The 19,823-nt window shown below is 39.4% G+C and overlaps 1 protein-coding gene, 1 non-coding gene and 1 pseudogene across 3 annotated transcripts; 2 read left to right on the forward strand and 1 right to left on the reverse strand.

The window, feature by feature from the left end:
- The first annotated feature begins 2,410 nt into the window (after nt 1–2,410).
- Nucleotides 2,411–10,700, forward strand: LOC111344990 (uncharacterized). Its single transcript, XR_015990639.1, has 4 exons — nt 2,411–3,097; nt 3,513–4,376; nt 6,257–8,960; nt 9,336–10,700. It is a non-coding gene; the product is annotated as an uncharacterized LOC111344990 (transcript).
- Nucleotides 8,659–14,055, forward strand: LOC148724625 (uncharacterized; annotated as a pseudogene). The gene is made up of 4 exons (XR_015990640.1): nt 8,659–8,862; nt 11,012–11,185; nt 12,042–12,371; nt 13,274–14,055. The product of XR_015990640.1 is annotated as an uncharacterized LOC148724625 (transcript).
- Nucleotides 14,056–14,626: 571 nt separating this feature from the next.
- Nucleotides 14,627–18,602, reverse strand: LOC148724626 (uncharacterized). The gene has a single exon (XM_088731096.1). The coding sequence runs from the start codon at nt 18,194–18,196 to the stop codon at nt 15,218–15,220; it is 2,979 nt and encodes a 992-aa protein (XP_088587222.1). The 5' UTR covers nt 18,197–18,602; the 3' UTR covers nt 14,627–15,217.
- Between the last annotated feature and the right edge of the window lie 1,221 nt (nt 18,603–19,823).

The raw sequence follows: 19,823 nt of genomic DNA on the forward strand, positions 1-19,823 counted from the left end.
AAAAAAAAAAAAAAAAAGAACAATAATGTTTTTTTTTCAAAATAACAATTTGGAAATTAAAATTATATCTAGACACATCTTGCATATCCCGACAGCTAATGGTTAAAAACAAAACAAAACAAATAAAAATGTTTGTTATTGTCAAAATAATAATTTGGAAGCTTCCGATACAGGATCAGGACGTCAGGTCCTTTAAAGATTGGCGAAGATTTGACAACTCTTTTTTTTTGACCTAAGGGTCGCACATATTTACGCTGACCATTTTTCCTCCTTTTCGATTTCTCGCAAACACGAGTATCTCGACCGAAACCCCGAACGAGGTCTTGATTGTTTACGTTAACCAAAATAATTCCCTCCTCTTGAAACTTGATGGCAACTTCTGGGAAATTCTCTTCGTTACTCGCTCAGCTTCAGATAGTGACGTAACGGAGCAAGTCAAGGGCAACTCATTTCGTTATCATCAATTTCCTTCGTTCTTCAATTCTGCCTCTGATCTGAACGGCTTTGAAAAAAAAAACATGGATATCGAGTATCGCCGCAGACTAATATGAAATACCGCATAACAAACAATAAATCTAACAAAAAAGATGTTCTCCCATTTTCGAATTCCCATTTCGTTTTCTTATTCCCCATTCTTCATTCTTCATTCCACATTCTCTATTTCCCATTTCCCATTTCCCATTCTTATCTTCTCATTTCCATTTACCCATTTCCAGTTTCCCATTCTCGCTTGTAGTAACATTCTCGATTTAACAGTCACCAGCACCCGACGAAAATTATTACCTTTAGGAGCATCGTGTCTTAAGGAACTTTCACGGCGAAAATTCAGCGGGTAACGATGCGGTGGACCTTTGAGATCCAATTTATAAACAAAAGTTTTTCATGAAAAATTTTAAGTATGCTCAACAAGAAACAAATTATGTACAATTTTGAAAAGCACACGAGTTATCTAGCCCTAGCCGCTTTCAAGCCTTATCCGGCATCCCGCTAAACCTATTGTTGAACCCTCTTGTAACATCCACGTCACCACAAATGACTCCCGAAGTGTTCTTTGCGGCGAATTCCCTGGTCCTGGAATTCCAATCGTGTAAACATCTCGTGATTTTGGTTACAAGTGGAGAAGAAAAACGGAAGTGTCCTCAGGTGAAAGTCAAAAAGAAGCCTAGTAGTAAGAACAGGATTCAGAGAAACTCAACAAGAAACTGCGAAAGAATCCTCCAAAACGGATAAAGGCTGGTGACTAAGAAATCTTCGGTGCTCGTATTCGACTAGCAACGAGGAGAGAGTTCCGCTGCAGTCCCCGGGCCGGCTGAAAAGTGACTCACTTTACAATGGAACTAAACGTTACTATAAATATATGATAAACTACTAAAAAAAGAAAAAAAAAAACGTAAAATGTAACCAACAATAAGTTCTAGAAAAGACTTGAAATCGAAATTGCGGGCCAGCAGAATTGAACTATAAAGCTTTGCCAATTGCCACAGACAAATGTTCAGACACGTTATCTGCAAAATATGTTTCAGGTTAGAATTTCCTGAAACTTCCCAGCACGAGTTTTTCAGAGTGTTTACAGAACTTGACATGTTGGTCAACCAAAAGCCTAAAAATGTTGGCAAAACTTTATAGCTAGGCTCGTGATTTATAGGTTTTCCAAGTGTTCTCCCAATATCCCCAGTGGCTTTCTTACCTTCTAGAGCCCAGAAAAAAATGCTCTGTACTACTTTTATGACAGAAATGTAGCAAATGAGGACTGCTTAGAGACTGAATTGAACAATCAGAGGATGCGTACTATGTTCATTTATGCCATGGAGCTTCGTCAAGTGACGAGCGTGGTCTGCCATATTTCTTCTGATCGAATTTTCTCATCAACTGCTAAATTGACCAATCTCAGGATATTGCAGATCTTGGCTTTACCCGACCAGCCCGACCCCTACCCAAACCTCAGTAGTTTTTTCTCCGCCGCGTTGCTCCGTTTTTACCAACAGAGCGCCTTGATCTCGTTAGGTAACCTTTCAACAGCTTTTAAAAGCACAACTATCAAACATGCACTTAGCCTGTGTTCACTGAGCATTTATTGTATTTGGAATATGGAAGAAGCTGATGTTGTTGTTGTTGTCAATTGACACTTATTTTGCGTAGGAACAAGAACGAGGTGAAATTAACAATTATTCCACGAGCGCGCGTTGGATATGAGATGATGAGGTGCTAGATAGCCAACGAGGCTATTTTAAGCTGCCGCGTACGCTTACCATATTTGTAGATTATGGTATATTGGCTCATATACCATAATGGCTTAACCAAAAGGGAGCTAAAAAGTCCGGTTTTTTCTTAAAAAATAATAATTTTTTTGGGGGCGTTTTTATAAAACAATTATTCCACTCGCGCTTGTTGGATATGAGATGATTATAGCCAACTCGGCGCTACGCGCCTCGTTAACTCTTTGTCATCTCATATCCAACGCGCGCTCGTGGAAAAATGTATTTACATTCGGCGGAACTAACCTGTAAGTGGCAGTGACAAAGAATGTAAATATTTTCCTATTGGTATGTTAGCACATGGGCCGCTATGGCGTTAATTGAGTCTTTTGTTGAATGGTGTATTCAAGGTTTGACATATGTAAGGTATTCATCTCAGCTCTCGACCTTCCCTTATTTTATGTTAAGATGCCGTCCGATCCTAAAATTGATCTCGCCAAAACCTTATCCGATCTACAGGAGGAGCTTCGCGATGGTTTTGCACCCCTCAAGAGAGAATTGTCTGAAGAGCACGAATCAGCGATAAAAAGACTTAAATCCACCCCTTCATCAGCACCGAAATTTAAGAAGAAAAGCAACGAGAAGCAGTTTGAGGCGAATACTCAAGTCCTCGATCACGTTCAGTCGGCCTCCTCATTCTTCCAATCTACGCCACCACAAGTTGAAAAGGCCCTTGAAGAACTTAAAGAAGGTGAGAAAAAGCTCGCTCATAGGAATAAACTTATCTTAATCGCCGATTCCTCTGAAGAAGGTTGGGAAGTGGTTAATGAATACGAGCACAGAGACCTTGCCGACAACAGCGACGACCACAAACGCATAAGACAGGCCGAAGCAAGAGCATAGCAGAAGCGCCGTCGAGCTCAATCGCAGAAAAAAACAGTTTTTACTTCCCCGAGGTCCCCATTTTCAGGCTCCCATTCCGTCCGTTCCCCTCGACAGTCCTACGGTTTTCCATTCTCCTGGCCCTTTTCTCCAGTCCAACATTTCCCGCCACTGCCTCACAGAATACCTCCACTACTACCTGGCCTAGTTCGTCCGCCCTGGGAGGATCCTGTTTTGCCTGCGGAAAGTTTGGCCATTTTCGAAGCCAGTGCCCTTCTCGTGGTGTTCAGCCCACAGCTATCTAGCCCAGGAAGCGAATTTAATGGACGCGGAAAGCTCCACGCTTTTACCGAACAGAGATAAGTCTCTAATTCTTTCTCCAGAGTACGTAGATTTAAATCATGACTTCTATGAATATGAGCGGGGTTTTTAGAGCTCTAATGTTATTGTAGCGGGTAGACTTAAGACCCAAATTCAGTTTTGGAAATCTATTGGTGCCAATCCGTATATTTTAGATGTTATAGATACAGGCTATCGTATTTCTTTTTACTCCATGCCCCCTGTTAGCTTCTCAGATAAAAATAAGTCTGCCTTAGCCAATGCAGGTTTCGTCGAAGAAGCAATATCTGAATTGCTACTCACCAATCGTTTTTTTGAAACGGACTCGATACCGCATAATGTGAATCCTTTATCTGTATCTGTGCAGTCCTCAGGCATGAAGCTTTGATCTTAGATTTGCGGCTTATTAACAAGCACCTGTGGAAGCAGAGAGTTAAGTTTCGGAAGACCTTAAGGTCGCTTTGAATTTTTTGGATGCAGGTCATTTCATGTTTTCATTTGATATTAAGAGTGGTTATCATCATGTTGAGATTTTCCCTCCTCACCAGTGTTTTTTTGGGTTTTCCTGGTATTACAAGGGTAAGGTTAGATATGTTTGCTTCCGAATCCTTCCCTTTGGCTTTTCTTCAGCCCCTTATATCTTTACTAAGATGTTTAGACCTCTCGTTTCCCACTGGAGGCGACAGGGCATCCATATCGCTGTGTATCTTGACGACGGGTTAGGGGAGCCTTCTTCATATCAGGCTGCCTCGGTTAGCAGCGAGAAAGTACAGGGGGATTTAGTTCACTCTGGCTTTGTTCTCAATTCGGAGAAATCTCTTAGGGTCCCCATCCCTGTCATTGATTGGTTGGGGTTTACTATTGATCTGTTTCAGGGCTTACTTTTTGTTCCAGGGAAGAAAATCAAGCGGGCTTTCTCCGACATTGTCTCAATTTTGGAAACTCAGTGGTCATTCTACCGCTAGAGAGCTTTCTGCTGTTGCCCTTATGACTAAATTCCTTAATATGGCTATATGGGGCCCTCACTCTGTGGATCAGTTTGCTGCTAATTCCCACAATTTTAAGCTTACTAGGTTCTATTCACGCTAATGAAACCCTGGTTGTAAAGGTGTCGACGCTTTTTGCAACGACTGGGTTGGGGAGAATAATTGGCTAGTACCCGGGGCCCTAGTGTCCTTGATTGCTCGGGTTATCAGTCATCTTACGCATTGCAAAGCTGCGGGTACTCTTATCGTACCCCAATTGGTTTTCGTCTCCGTTTTGGCCCATGCTCTTCGAGTTCGAGTCTCCCTACCATTCCCTTGTCAAGGGCATCATTAATTACTTTCACTGACGTTGCAGGGATTTTTATTACGGGCTCCTCCGAGTCCATTTTTGATGGGTCTACGTTCAAGTCTTATGTACTAGCAGTTCGTTTATCCGCTTGTTACCTTACGATTATCTCCCTGATTTGTTATTTCATTTCACGCCGTTGTAACTTTTGCACCTCTTATCTTCACCCCGTTATACGTCTGATTAAATTATATTATGATTGCTGTAACTTGTGTCCCTTTTTTCTTCATGTTTACAGTTTCTCATTGGAGAATTTTTCCCATTGACGGTGTTTTCTTGACCTCGCGTAGGTCGGCTCTATCTCGTAGTTCAGTATGTTTGTAGTCTCGGTGTCTACTGTCGGCCTCGGTGGCCATGCGTGCCTCTAGTCTCGGTGACTAGCGATTGCCTCCATGGCTGCCTATGCTTATTAGTCTCGGTGACTTGTGCACGCCTCGGTGGCGGTGCTATTGGTAGTCCTGTTTTATATTTTTTCGTGTCTCGGTGGCTGTGTTCTTCTCGTTTTGTGGCCGTTCATGTTTGTAATATCCGTGTCTGCATGCCTTGTGTAGTTTTCATACTATTCCTACCGTTTTTGACTCGTTTCTAATCCGTAGGATCATTTCCAGTATATCTATTTTCCGTGGGCCACCAACCAATTTCCTGCTTACAGTTCCTTCTTTTTCAGTTTTTGTCTTCCTAGACGTTTTTTCCAGTCCCATGTGGTCCGAGCTTACCCTCGCTGAGGATCCTTCCTTGCGTCTCTGAGCAAACAAGTTACCCCAAGTGGTCCTTGGCTCCAGAGCAGATAGTACAACTGCTACGTATGTTTGCGGTTTTAAACGCTGGCGTTCTTGGGCCTCTAGGTTCCCTGAAATCAGCGTCTTGTCGGCATCCGCGGCTTTCGTGTCCTTTTATTTACTCAGTGTCCTTCAGGCTTCTACCTCTCCAGCTCCGGGCCAGACGGCCTTGTATAGCATCCGGTGGGCACATGATCTTGCTGGTTTCCAGTCACCAACGAGCCACACGCTTCCACAGAAAGTTTTGGAATCTGCCCGACGGAGATTGTTGCATCAGAAATCCAAGAAGTCCCCGATGACTACATAAATTCTCCTTAAGTTCTTCCAGAGCCTGGATGGCTCTTTGGTCGATACGAGATTTATGGCCATGGCACCCCTCGCTCACGCAGGGTTCTTGAGGTTTGATGAGCTTTCAAACCTAAGACCCAAGGACGTAATTCCACACCAAACATACTTTGAACTATTCATTGAAAGTAGCAAGACCAATCAGTATCGTGAGGGTGCCGCTGTACCAATTGTCAAAACCAGTACTGACCTCTTTCCCTTGGCTAACCTTGTCAAATAATTGTCCCAAGCTAAGTTCCTTCTCCCTTCATCTCTTAATGGCGGCGATGACTTCCTGTTTGGGAACATACAGGCTAATTCCGGAACCCAATTTGTCCGTGCCGGATCCAAGATTTCATACACCAGATGTCGTGAGATTTTGTCAAAAAAGTTAGCTGTACGTAGGCCTAGATCGTGCATCCTTTTCCTGGCACAGCTTTAGAAGTGGCGGTGCGTCTTCCGCTGCTAACGGCGGTATTTCTGACAGAATGGAATGTTTAAGAGACGCGGTAGATGGCGTTCGGAAAACGCTAAAGATGGTTATGTTGCAGACTCGTTAGAAAGCCGTTTCGCGGTTTCTTTTTCCTTAGGCCTGTAATTCCCGTCCTTTGTATTCTCACAGCTCCTAGTTCGAGCTGCACACCCACTCTTGTGTATGAGTCGTGGATTTTAATAGGAAATGTATTTACATTCGGCGGAACTAAACTGTAAGTGGCAGTGACAAAGAATGTAAATATTTTCCTATTGGTATGTTAGCACGTGGGCCGCTATGGCGTTAATTGAGTCTTTTGTTGTATGATGTATTTAAGGTTTGACATTTGTAAGGTATTCGTCTCAGCTCTCGAACTTTCCTTGTTTTATGTTAAATTTTATCTTGCATATAATTAAGCTGTTTTACCTCTAACCCCCAGAGGTCGGTGCACCTGCATTTGGATGGGGAATACGTTCCCATTTCTCCCTTTGGGCTTTCTTATCAGGCGGCGGCACACTGAACGTTTTAGCCCGAGAGGTGCATGTGATGACAAGTTGTTTAATATTTGTGTAACTTTGTTGGACGGCATTAAATACTCAGGCTCCTAGTTCGACCTGCACACACACTCTTGTGTAGGAGTCGTGAATTTAAATAGGAATTGTAAATTATTTCGTTTGGTTTCTGGACACTAGAAGAGAATGAGCCATTTTTTTTTCCATCCGCACCCCTCCCCCTCTCCTCTCTACAGAAGGCTTCCCCATAACGGCCCTTTGGAATAGGAATTTCTTAATCCACTTCAGGTACTACTCGTAGGATGTTTATATCCCCTGGAAAATTATCTGGGAAGCCCTCGGAAACTTAGTCTGCATGATTACCCCCATCTTTTCTTTTTGCCACCAAGAAAGGTCTGGCAGAAAGAAAAAACGAATTGGATAATAAATAACTTATTCAGGAGTTTTTTTGTGTAGTATTGCTTTGTATTTTTATTTGTCGTTTATAGTTTGGCTCGCACCATGGGCCCGTCAAAATACGGCACAACTCGTGTACATATAGTACTCAGCGATACAACACACCAAAACGTCTAATAAAATATTTGTATTGTTCCTTTGAAGTCAAATATACATCCACCATGCATCACTTCGTTGAGGAGAAAAGAAAAGATGATTATTAAATATATAGTTTCAAATAACAATTTCTTTGAAAAAAGGGGTAAACACATATACATATCTTTTTGATGAAAAAAGAAAGTGTACTCATATAAGTGTACGATGTTTAGTTTTTGAGGTTTAAAAGGTTACTGTAAAGTTTTAAAATGTAATGATTACTTCAAACCATCATAAAAGCTACATCATTTTCCCTACCAAGGGAAAATGATGTAGTACATCATTTTATTGTTTCTTCTTATTGTTCATGAGGTGCGAAATTGAATGCATGTCAAAGATATATCTCAAATTGATGATGCATGTATATACCCATCGTAATTATTATTAATTAGAAATTTATTGATATATGATATAACATGTATATGCCACTTATTACTTGGGATACCTGTGTGAAACCAAGTTAAATAAAAAGCAGTTCAAGTTGACTATATTTGCATGCTGTTGTATAGTTGTAGAGTATTGCATTGCTTCGCAATTCGTGCGATATCGATTTTCGCGTGCAATCTTACGCGGAATTCACGACTGAACTAGTAAACGCTCTGCGTACCTAGTGGAATGAACAAGCGGACAAAAGTATAAGGGAGGTATAAGGTTCAAGCCCTGGTCGCATTTTGTTTTCTCTCTCTTTCCTTCTTTACTTTTTCCTCCTTCTTTAGTTTTTCCTTTTTCTTCCAGAGTCAGTATATTACGGCCTCAAACGCCTCGCAAGTCTCGAAAATTCTGGAAATGGGAGGAATGGGTGCTCGATGGGTTAACAGTTGACCTTCTCATTTCTTTTGTTTAACTCAATTTTTTCTAGAATCTACCCTTCCTACTGGAGCACTACGGTAATTTTTATGTTTTTATTGATTATAAAATATTTTTTAAACTAGAAAAGCTGGCGTCTCACTTGGAAATGTGCCCTGACGTCAGTTTCAACCACAAAGACTGGATAATTGGATAAAATTGAATAACTTTTCCCAAGTGCGACCCATGCCTAAAGAGAGATGAAAAATAACCAGAGAATTGCTTTAGTGAAAAACCCTAACGACTAGCTTTCCTTTGGTTTGAAAACGACCGGAAGACGAAGACAACTTCCGTTCCAAAAATAACCATAACATGATTGACATCTTCGTGAACACGCACCCACAGAGGATGAATCGTTGATCTAATCCTTTTGTCAATGCTCTTCAATGGAGAAGTCGACTTCAAAAATTTTACAAAGCTTTGCACACTCTACAGTGGCCCAACCTGAAAAGTTTTCACACGGATGGACCGAAATTATTGTGTTTACATTAAGGGGAGGCGAGGAAAGAAAGCGATCCAAGGCTAATGGCATCGAACTCAGCGAGGCTGATTGTCGGGGACGTGCAAAAGGATTTGAGGAAAGAACCAGCGTTAGTGGAGGAGACTAACTCTGTCACTAACTCTGGAAAGAACTGAGCTGGGCTAGGGAGCTCTTCAGTAGTCATATCTTAAAAGGGTCTTTTGAAAGGTCAGTGAAACGATGAATATCCGCTTGTCGCAAATGTAAATGCGAAATGTAAACAAACTGCTCGCTTTGTGTCCTGTCCAGTTGGGAAGTTCTTTAGTCCTCTTTTGTGAAATTTGAGATTGTTTCGCCCCCATAAATGAATTATCACCTCTGTTATTTTTGATAGACTGTTTGGAAAATAATTTTCCCTCTTATTTTAATTTCTCTTGTCACGCTCCAATGTTTTTAACTTATTATTTAAGCCATGTGTTCAGAGGAAAACTCTGAGGAAGAAGTTATTGTTTTTAATGTAAACCCACATCCGCACATTTTGATTATTGATTGTCCTCGTGGAGGTTAAAAATCTGATCATCGTTTTGTTAAATATCTTTGCAGTATTCATCTCATCTACATTCATATATAATGAGTTAAACTCCAAAGGAAACTGAGTTATTTTTGGCCTCATTTAAAATCGAAAGTTTAAAACTGGGTATGCAACAGACTTGCATCTTTATAAGCTTACTTACTAAAAGCTGGTTGTTTTTATTTCTTCAATTGGATTTCTGCGCTAGATTAAATATAGAATTTAAAGCAATTCGGAATGAAAAAAAAAAAGACATCATTCAAAAATATGGAGGAGCTTTACTTTCTTCATCGCATATTAAAAAAAAAGATCTTCGAAAATTCCGTATCCTTCAGGAGTCTGCCAAGTGAAATAAGTACCATCAAAACTTGATTGTCCAGACCTTGAGTATCTGTGAAATTTTCAGTTATCCATACTTGCTCCTGTGTTCCCCTTTTTATCATGTTCCTGCTTAGCTTTTATAACTGTTTGTAAAAGATCTTGGCATAATTATGCTAACCGTTTATGAAAAATGATTTGACATTAAGTTAGTGGGATCCAACATTCCAGTATCTGGATTGGTGTTAAATTTCAATAATTCTGTTCATAATGTTTTTATCATGTTTTCACCATTCCTGTGCTATCAGAAGTTATTTTGGCACATTCAGGTAGTCTCAAAAATTGAAGCCTTAAGATATAATGTTAATGAATAATTATATGAAGTTCATATAAAATTATTTCAACTGCGGTATTAGATACGTATGATGCACGATCCTCACAGTAGAGAGCGCTATTTATGCAATAGCGAAAATCAGACTGACTTTCGCTATTGCATAAATAGTGCTCTCTACTGCGAGGATCGTGCATCATACGTATCTAATACCGCAGTTCAAATATATGAACTTGATATATTCATTGTATCTGATTTATCATCATGGGTTTATTACGAATCAACTGAATGGCCTGCTCCCAGTTGGCTTGTTAGCTCAATTGGTAGAGCGCTGCACTAGTGTTGCAGAGGTCAGTGGTTCGAATCCCGTACAGGCCTGATTTTTTTCAGGTCTGATTCTTGCTATTGCATAAATAGCGCTCTCTACTGCGAGGATCATGCATCATACGTATATAATGTTAAGTTTGGGAGGTGTAGCTAAAATGTGTCATATTTTCATAGATGTTATAGCATTTTTATTATCTGACTGGAGCACCAAACACATGGATTGAAATCCCACTTGAATTGCATTTGATTTAGTTTTCTGCTTGTATTCTTTACTACAGTAAATTTTTATTTCAATGTATTGTGATATGCAATTGAAGGATAAAAATTAATGTTTTATTGGAAATTGTATAAACTTCAAGAATATCTGCTTTAAAATTAATGAGTTGTAAATTATAATGCAAAATAAAAAAAATTTGTGGTATATTGCAAGTAGTGACTTTTTGAAACATCTAAAATGGCACTTTTCTTTCAAAAGCTAAACTCACAAGTATAATTCTTAAAAATTAAGGTTTTATTTTAAAAAATAATTTTTCCTAGTAAATTCCTAAGAATTTCCCAAGGATCAAGAATCTATTTTTTTATGTAAATTCTACCTGTAATCATTCCTAGGAATTTCCTAGGAAATTCTTAGGAACCTAGTAATGTTTGTTCACACCTCTAGAGAGCTTAAATGTTTTTAGGAAAATTCCACTGACTCCTAAGAAATTCCTAGGAAATTCCTAGGAATCCTAGAAAGCTAGGAAACCATTTCGCAAGGGAAGTATCACTGTGGCAACAGTGGAAGGGACTACTGGCACATCAGAGATGGAACAGTCTGCATCTGCTTCTGTGCACAAAGTAAAAGTTGTGGCCCCATGCAACACTGATTCTGGATCATCATTATCCAAGCTCAATGATGAAGACCAGGTAGTTATCACATCACTGTTAGTCTGATTATACAGTAAATGATTTGGAACTGCATGTGTATAACATTTAATCATTTCAGTTTATCAACTGAGATTAAACATGGTTGATGGCATGCAAAAATGTTTAGTACAGTTTTCTGTATTAAATTGCTGAGCCAGAGTGACTAAGACAGAGGCACTGGAAGCTCTTTTCAATGGCAGAGACTAGCTTGAGACTCATCCTTTCTGACTACGAACATTTCACAGATATCCACTTTGTTGTGGGGCTCCAAAGTTAAAATGTTTTAATTTTTTCTGAGATTACTTGCATGTAATTTGCAATGACATGAAGATTAACTGTTAATTAAGATAGAGAATCTTCTTAGTTGCACCTAATTTAGAATAAAATTTGATGCCTGAAAACCACTCAGCCATGCAAGGTTAAATTCTTGAGCTTAGTGAATATAGTCCCTACTCTTCAAGCACTTTTTTTTCTTCGTTAAAAATTTAATTCAAGATGAGAGAGCATTTGGCGGTTGCTACAGAAGAATGGAAAATTTTTTTTCATTCATAAAGTGGTATCAGAGAACACTCTAAAGAAATATTGGCCCACAGCAAAGAGTAAACTGTTTCCAAACATTTTTTCATGCACATTGCGATATATTTGAAGAATGATAACCACAAAAGCCTCAATTTTGTGTGAAAACATACTGGTATATTTGTCCTTTGACATTATCAAGCTCATAGTTTTCCTCAAACTTTGCTCAAGGAACACTGTTTGCATCTTGGAATAGGTTATGTCTGCAGACAAATATCCTGGCATGCATATTTTCACAACAAATAAAGGACATTCTTCGTTTGTTTTCTCTCTTTACCATGTACCTCAGAACTCCACGGCTGGAAGACAGCAATGACAACAGCAACTCTACAACATGATGAAAGACCTTCAGCAAAAGCATTTAGCCAATCTCATACAGGGCAAAATAACTGAACAGGAAAATTCTGATCTTTCTGAGTCGCAGAGCATCTGCCGTATATGCCACTCTTCTGGGGAAGAAGCCCTTATAACTCTGTGCTACTGTTCTGGCTCAGCAAAACATGTTCATGCATCATGTCTTTTGACATGGTTTAAAAAAAGAAGAAAAAAATATTCGTCAATTGTGCCGGCATAAAGTTGATATCAAGAAAAAGGTAAACCTAATGCTGAGGTAATTGTATTTTTGATTTTTGATTTGGTAGTTGATCTCTTAGGTACCATCATCATTATTGTTATTGCTGTGATCATTCTTTACTGAGCGAACATTATGGATACTGTTATCATTGTCATCATCATTATTTCAACTGCCTTTGTTACCTCTTCCATACCTGTCTCCCTTGCTCCTCTACTCTCTCCTCCCCCCTTCAGTTTTAACTTTTGTCCCTCTCTTTTCCTATGTGCCTGTTGGTAAATAAAGCTGGTTGAAGGTGCTTGCACCTTGTTAGTCCACAGCATTTTGACCGCTGTGATGACGAATATTATTGTTGATTAGAGTACAGACCACTTTAAACCACTGTTTATTTATCAGTGAATATGAATCTATGAAAATCATATATATGTACTACTATTTCATGAAACCTATGAGAGTGATCCTGGCAGTAATATGTAGTAGTGGAAATAAGGCCTGAAAAAAATTCAGGTCTGTATGGGATTTGAACACACGACCCCTGCAATACTGACCAGTGCAGTGCTCTACCAACTGAGCTAACAAGCCAACTGGGAGCTGGTCAGTACCTTGGTTTGTATTAAACCCATCAAAGCGATAAATCAATGAATTTCATTTGTTAAACTATCCAGAAGTGATTACCTTGTAACCTCTCCTTATTGCATCCATACATTTACTAGCAAAGAGGTAATGAGAATACCTATCAGTTTTTATGTTGATCTAACATCAAATTCTCATAACTACTTTACAAAGAAATGTATAGCAGCTATAGGGGAGAATTAGCAATCAGATCTTGGAAGTGAAAGGAGTAAAGCCTCAGAAAATAGAAGCCATAGATGTTACAAATATGCACTTCTAGTTAAAAGAAATTTGCAAGGCTAACTTACTTCCTTTCCTTTTAACCTTAGTGGCGCAGACCAGAAGATAAGCCAACCCCCATAATCTGGTTCACTGTATTTGTTGTTGGACTTTTCCTTAATGTGTTCTCCATCTCTATGAGTGCTTCTGAACTTTGCACTTCAACAGCTTGTGTGATATTCTACGTAGTGAATGGATTTGGGATCATTCTTGATGCTGCTCTTCTATACTGCTGGTGGACAAAGTGTCTTTTTTATTGGCAGAAGTGGTGTGCACTTAACCAGGAGTGGTCTATTGTAGTTGGCAATGGGCAGTCTACTCCGCAGCGATGCAGCCGGGAAGAAAGAAGCAGTGAAAGAACTATACGAATTCCTCATATAGTTTGAATTTGCGGTCCTATTCACCCACAAGTTGTTTTGCAAACAACCAGTTTGCTAACACCTCAAGTCTTTTAGAAGTTGATCAGGTTCTCTGGATAGAATCACTTAACCTTTTGTAGCATGTGAGCTCAATGACCTGTAAAAAAATTTCCTGACAAGAAGACCCAAGATGTTGGTGAACTGGTCATTAGGAAACTAAATTGTAGTTGAAACCTTCAGTTACCCATAGTTCAAGAACTTATTGAGCTCAGGGTGTCAAAGTGAAACTGCGGCTGTTTGATAGCAATGAATATGCAAGCTCTGTTATCCAATTTAAAATATTGTATCATTGGTATTAAGTTTGAAAGTCATGAAAATTGCAAGTAAGCCACAGCTGCACATGTTTATGTACATAGGGTATTGAGAGTTTGGTAACTTGTAAAAGAAACTTCATTAAAAATAGGGTGAAGCAATTTCCAACTCTGTGTTAATCCTTTAACTGCCATGATTGTGAGTGATCAAGACAGAATTTCTCCTTACATTATCAATATAATGTCAAGCAGATAAGTGATGAGAATAAAGAAAACTATTGATTAGGGGATTATTAGTTTCTCCAATTCCAAATTCTCTATACTTAACATGTGCAATCATGAAACTTTTGGCCAAAATTTTTAATATTCAGGCACTTTTTCCAGGAGTTGTTGCACAGAGACAGGGTGTGGAATTTGGTCCAGTTTGAATGATAGGGTTGGAATAATCATGAATTTCAATCTGGGATTGGGAAAGGTTCACTTTAAGGAGGGTCCTATCCCTGCTGAAGAGATTGTACTGCCAAGAAGAGCTTCTACAGAGGACTTGAGGCAGCCTTCTCAGATAAGTTATTTCTACTTTTGTTTGATATTGAAGAGGCAATCCCCCCTCCTCTCCCATCGCTTCCCTTTGGCCAATTTTTTTCTGTTTCAAAGTTCTGTGTAAAGCGCTCTCCTCTGTCTGGTATGTCTAAGCATAGGCTGGGGCTTAATTGACTACAACACAAAGTATAAATCTGCTGACATGATTTAATTAACATTCATTTGATAAACTTTGAACTCTGGCCCTATCTACAAATATTTAAACCGGATTGCTTTGATTATAAAAAAACGAAAAACGAACTCTCAAAGAAAACTTTAAGTCTAGCAAGAAATCTGTGCTTTATTTACTCATCTGATCCGCTCAGATCTCCGGAAGAACTTCAATAAACTCAACAGAAAACTATTCCTTGTAAAGGACACAAGCTGATTAAAACATACAGAAGCATGGAGTAAATTAGGATCGAAACTAACCAATCATAAAGCGAGAAAGTTTGCTGAGAGGTCCGAGGTTTGTTTGTTCTCTCTGCAGTAAGCTTTGTGTTTTTACTTCATTGTCATTGGTTCGACATCTTTTGCTGTCAATAAACATCTTCATTGGTTCAATTTTTTTTCATTTCGATCCGGTTCAAATAATCTTGCTCCTGTAAGCGCTTCATAGAATATGGTTTGTTTCATTCAAGGTTTGAGTTGTTGTGTGGCAATGTTACTGAGCTGGTTACCTCACATTTTTAACTTGTAAGTTGTTAGTATAATTTCTTTTTAGTTTTATCAATTATTTGTGAAATTAGCGATGGTATATATCAAGGAAACAGTCAGACTGACTCTTGCTAAGTAAATTATTTGCGTGTTGTTCACCTGCTTCTGTGATGTTATTGTCAGAGAGGAATAACGTGCGTAGCTGACAGTTTTCGTTGCAGATGGCTTCAGCCAAGTGCTGTGCTCCTTTGTCTGTGATGTTATTGCTGAAGAGGTTTAACCGGCGTAGCTGACAGTTGTTGTCTCTGATGGCGTCAGCTAAATACTTTGCTGCTTCATCTGTCAATTGATTGTCTGCGAGGTGTAACCAGCTCAGTTGAGAATTGCTACATTTTAACAATTTACAAATCTCTAAACAGCCCAAAGGGCCAATGTCATTGAAACTCAATTCTAAATGTGAAATGTTTTGATTCTCAATTACAGTAACTAACGAAGCACAATCAACAGCTGTGAGTTGACAATCAATAAAATTTACAAAATTAAAGTTAATTTGTTGAAGTTTTCTTTGAACTGTTTCCTTTATCTCATTATTTTCACTACAACATTTAAATAATGTCACTGCTAAATGTGTTTTATCTTCAGTCGGCCAGCAGGTGACTTTCCTTGGCTCCATATTCCTTGGCCACTCTTCGTTGTAGAATTCGCTTTCTTGCTCTTCAGTTTCCACAGGAAGAAGGTCTGTGATAATTTCGCTCGGTAGTTTTTCTTTATCGTTCATTAGTCCTGCTAGAAACTGGAAAACCAGCTGCCATTTGCCCTTATTGATGTTCTCAGAAACAAATTTCCTCAATTTTGTTTTACTCATATTCGTTAGGTGCCTGGCAGCGAAAAACTCTTGCATTGTTAAATGAATAAAACAGAATTGTTTTTCGCGGTTTAACTCGTCAGTTCGGCGGTCGGGTAGGCGGTGAAAGAGGGCGCTGTCTTCCATTTCCCCTACTTCGTTTCCTCCAAAGATCAGCTTTCCTTCTTTAATTCCTTCAAATGCCATTTTCTCCAGTTTTTTAAATTTCTCTCCAACTTCACGGGGTAAATTGTCAGATTCTAATTCTGCGCGAGTGAAATTCTTGCCGCGGAATTCTTCGTTGTGTCTCAAGTAGAAAATTTTCACTGCTTTCTTGTAAATATCTGTTAATTTCGTTGGTAGGCTAAGACTTAAAGAGCCATTGAAGCTCAACATATGAAAGAGACTTGAACAAATGATGAAACAACTCGCAGGAATATAGCATAGAGAGAGAATGTTCATGTTGCCGCCAATGTGTCGCCATAGTGTTTCTCCCGCATGCGTGTCTATTTCAGCAAATTTGTTTACGTACTCTTTGACTTGTTCGGATGAGAAGCCGAGGATCTCGTAGACTTTGTCGAAAAGAATCTTTTCGATGCATGGCATAGCTGTAGGTCTCGTAGTTGTCAAAAAAGAAGCCCCTTTGAGAAGTTTCCTAGTCGCCAGCTTCTCATAAAGAGCGAAGAGAGGCATTTTCTCGTCCACACGGCTTCTGAATCGCGGATCGTAGTTTTCATCACCGATCTTTGAGTTATGTTTAAATTCATCGATTCCATCGAAAATAATGAGAACTCTTTCGGGATTCTCAAGGATGTAATTCCAGACTTTGTCATCCATATGATCTGAGGGGGAATGTTCTGACATTGTGAGCAGTTCCCTGAGGCTTAGGTCGGCTGCTGTGTTGAATGCCCTAAATTTGATGAGGAAAGCAACATCAAAATGAACTTGAGCATCTGACGATTGATGGAATACTTTGTCAAATGCCCAGTCCCTGAGAACTTTGGTACAGCAAAGTGTCTTTCCGATTCCCGGACGACCAACAATTAAAATGTTTTTGTTTTCGCGGTTAAAAATGTCCTCCGGCCCTCTGGGTGTTGTGTTTCTCTCACCCGATCTGGCGTAGACTTTGAGTTTCTCCTGTCGGTTTCCAGTAAAGTCATAGTTAGCTATGTCTTCAACAACGACAAGGTTGGTGTAAATCTGATCCAAACTCAAATGTTTAGCTGAGAATCCTTCGCCAGGAGTACTTGAAAAAGGCGACCGGAGTTGTGGAGGTCGACATGTGTCTTCTTTAACAATCTTCTTTGAATTCTCGATGAATTCCTGAAGCGGTGTTGTTCGGAGTTGTTCAGACTCGCATGGCATATGTAGGACATTCGTCTCGTGGTCCGTTCTTTCCTCTACCTCGTGAAGTTCTTGGGTGGGCCTGGCCGGATTTATAGCATTTTGTGAGCGGCCACGGGAGGGATTCAGGTGGGCTCTTAGAAACTGGGAATTTTTCATGAAACTATCCTTTTTCCACGCTCGTAACAAAATATATACGGCTTCCATCAGAACGACAGAGACAAAAACTCCGTTCACCACAAGAGCAGCCTTCATCCAGGAGTTTTTCTTAGTTGCTCGTTGATTATGACAACCGTGTAAAATTGATGTGGAGTTTTGCATGACGCCAGTAGAATTCCTTGGCTGATCTCCTGCAGAGTTTAGATCACAACTAAAGCTGGAGGGAAAGTCCGTGGGATAAAAAATTTGAGTTTGTAGAACCATGAAGAGAACTCCAAACACAATCCTCGCGAAAAGTTGACAGCAGTAAGCGATAAACATTTTTTTCCCACTGGATAATGCGTTTTCGCCGTCGCGCGACTGTTCCTCGTCGCCATTTATATGAGCGCTTGGAGTCAGTTTATCGACTGTAGCGCTCATCTTAAGGGAGTAAATAGCACAAACACTTACAACGAGGAAGAAGTTAAGGACTACGAAGGCATAGATAGGAAGACTGTGTTTGTTGTACTGCTTCTCGTAGAGCTCAAAACATTGTCCACGGACAAGGTTGTTGTCTTCACTTTTTGCTCCACCACAGTGAAAATCGAACCTGGACTCGGCGATTTCCATCTCTAAGAAAATGCCAAAGAAGATTAGACCGATCGGAATCCAACAAATAACTGCGAAATAGCTGACTTTGTTAAATGTTTTTAGCGCAAGCAATTCCTTGAGAGTATCCATTGGGTGCGTTTGTATTTTGAGCGAGCGAGTGGGAGAGGCAAGGATTGATCGATCTTGACCCAATTTTGACCCGCTGTTTCCGGGTGGTGATTATTTTACATGCTGCTTTATTTCGGATTACTATAGAAGGCGATAAACATCTCACAGGAAATTTAGAATGGCGCGAAATATCTTTTAAGGAGTGATAGGTGCTTAAGGAAAACTACGAAGCAAAACACTTTTACTGAAGAAGAGTATTTTACTGTTTGAATTAGCGAATTACGTCCAGTAGATCCGAAAATATAATTGTTCAGTTCTTATCGTGACATGACAAAAGATGATTAAGTTTCTCAAAGTAATTTTACAGTGCGTCTTCGGCACGTAATAGAAATCAAGATTGTTCCATTGCAGTAAGTTTAATCTGCACATCGTGGAAAATTTAAAAAAAAACTTGAGTCACTTAAAGAGAAAGCATTTTACCATTTCAATCATTGACTAATGCCCGGAAGAGCCGCAAAATATGCGAAGCGAGAGAGGTCCGAAATACTATACCCAGGAAATTAACAAGATGGCGCAATATCCAATTTGATGAAATAATAAAGGGAGGAATGGAAGAAAGGTGGAATATCCTGTAACGCGGAATATATTGTTATATGGAACGAAAGTCTTAAAAACTAGAGTAAGTGATTTCTACTTAACAAGCAGCTGTTGATAAAAGCGGGAAGGCCGAAGGAGGGTCGAAAATGAGAAATAGAGAACTGAATAAAAATGAGAAAATAAAATGGAAATGAAGATTTTTTTCGAAGATTTATCTTTTAATATGCTGAATGAATGTTTCTCAGCAAAATTCAAGGAATGGAATTCTGCAACTGCACACCAAACAAGAATAGTGTACTAAATAGTTGTTTTTTTTGTTTTGTTTTGTTTTTTTACGCGAAAATTTAGCCAGACCCATCTAATCTTGCATACTCCCAATCCCGAGAGTTAATAGTTAAAAAAAAAAAAAAAAGAAAGGAAAAAACCAACATGTTTGTTGGGCTTCGTCGGGCTTCGTCGGGCTTCGTCGGGCTCTTTGAAAACTGGCGAAGATTTCGCAAGTTTTTCTCAACTTAGGTCGCACATATTTACGCTAACCATTTTTCTTCCTTTTCGATTTCTCGCAAACATAATCGTGTATCTACCGAAAACCCAAATTCTCCAAACGAGGTCTCGATTTTTAATGTTGACCAAAACAATTCCCTCCTCTTCAAACTTGATTGACAACTTCAAGGAAATTCTTTTCGTTACTCGCTCAGCTTCAGGTAGTCATAACGAAGCAAGTCGGTCAAATTGAAACTCGTTTTGTTGTCATCAACTTCCTTTGTTCTTCAATTTTGCCTCTGAATGTTTTTGAAACAAAACGCCGATATCGACTATCATCCCCGGGGGGGGGGGGTACTCTCTTATAAGGGCTTAATGGGGTCGTGCGGCCAGCCAGGGTATATTTTTCGAGATTTTTGTCCAAAACAGGGTATCGCATTTATCATTCTTTGTCTTAATCAGGGTATCGATTTATCAATTTTTGTCTTAAACAGAATATCTTTTCTTGGAAGATAAACAGCAAAATTTTTACAAGCTCTAATTTTAATTAATATCGAATTCCGTTGAT

This window comes from Stylophora pistillata, chromosome 8 (assembly GCF_964205215.1).
Source record: "Stylophora pistillata chromosome 8, jaStyPist1.2, whole genome shotgun sequence".
NCBI classification, from domain to species: domain Eukaryota; kingdom Metazoa; phylum Cnidaria; class Anthozoa; order Scleractinia; family Pocilloporidae; genus Stylophora; species Stylophora pistillata.

Coding starts and splice junctions, on each gene's coding strand:
- LOC148724626 (XM_088731096.1), bottom strand. CDS start 18,196: ATGGATACTCTCAAGGAATTGCTTGCGCTAAAAACATTTAACAAAGTC.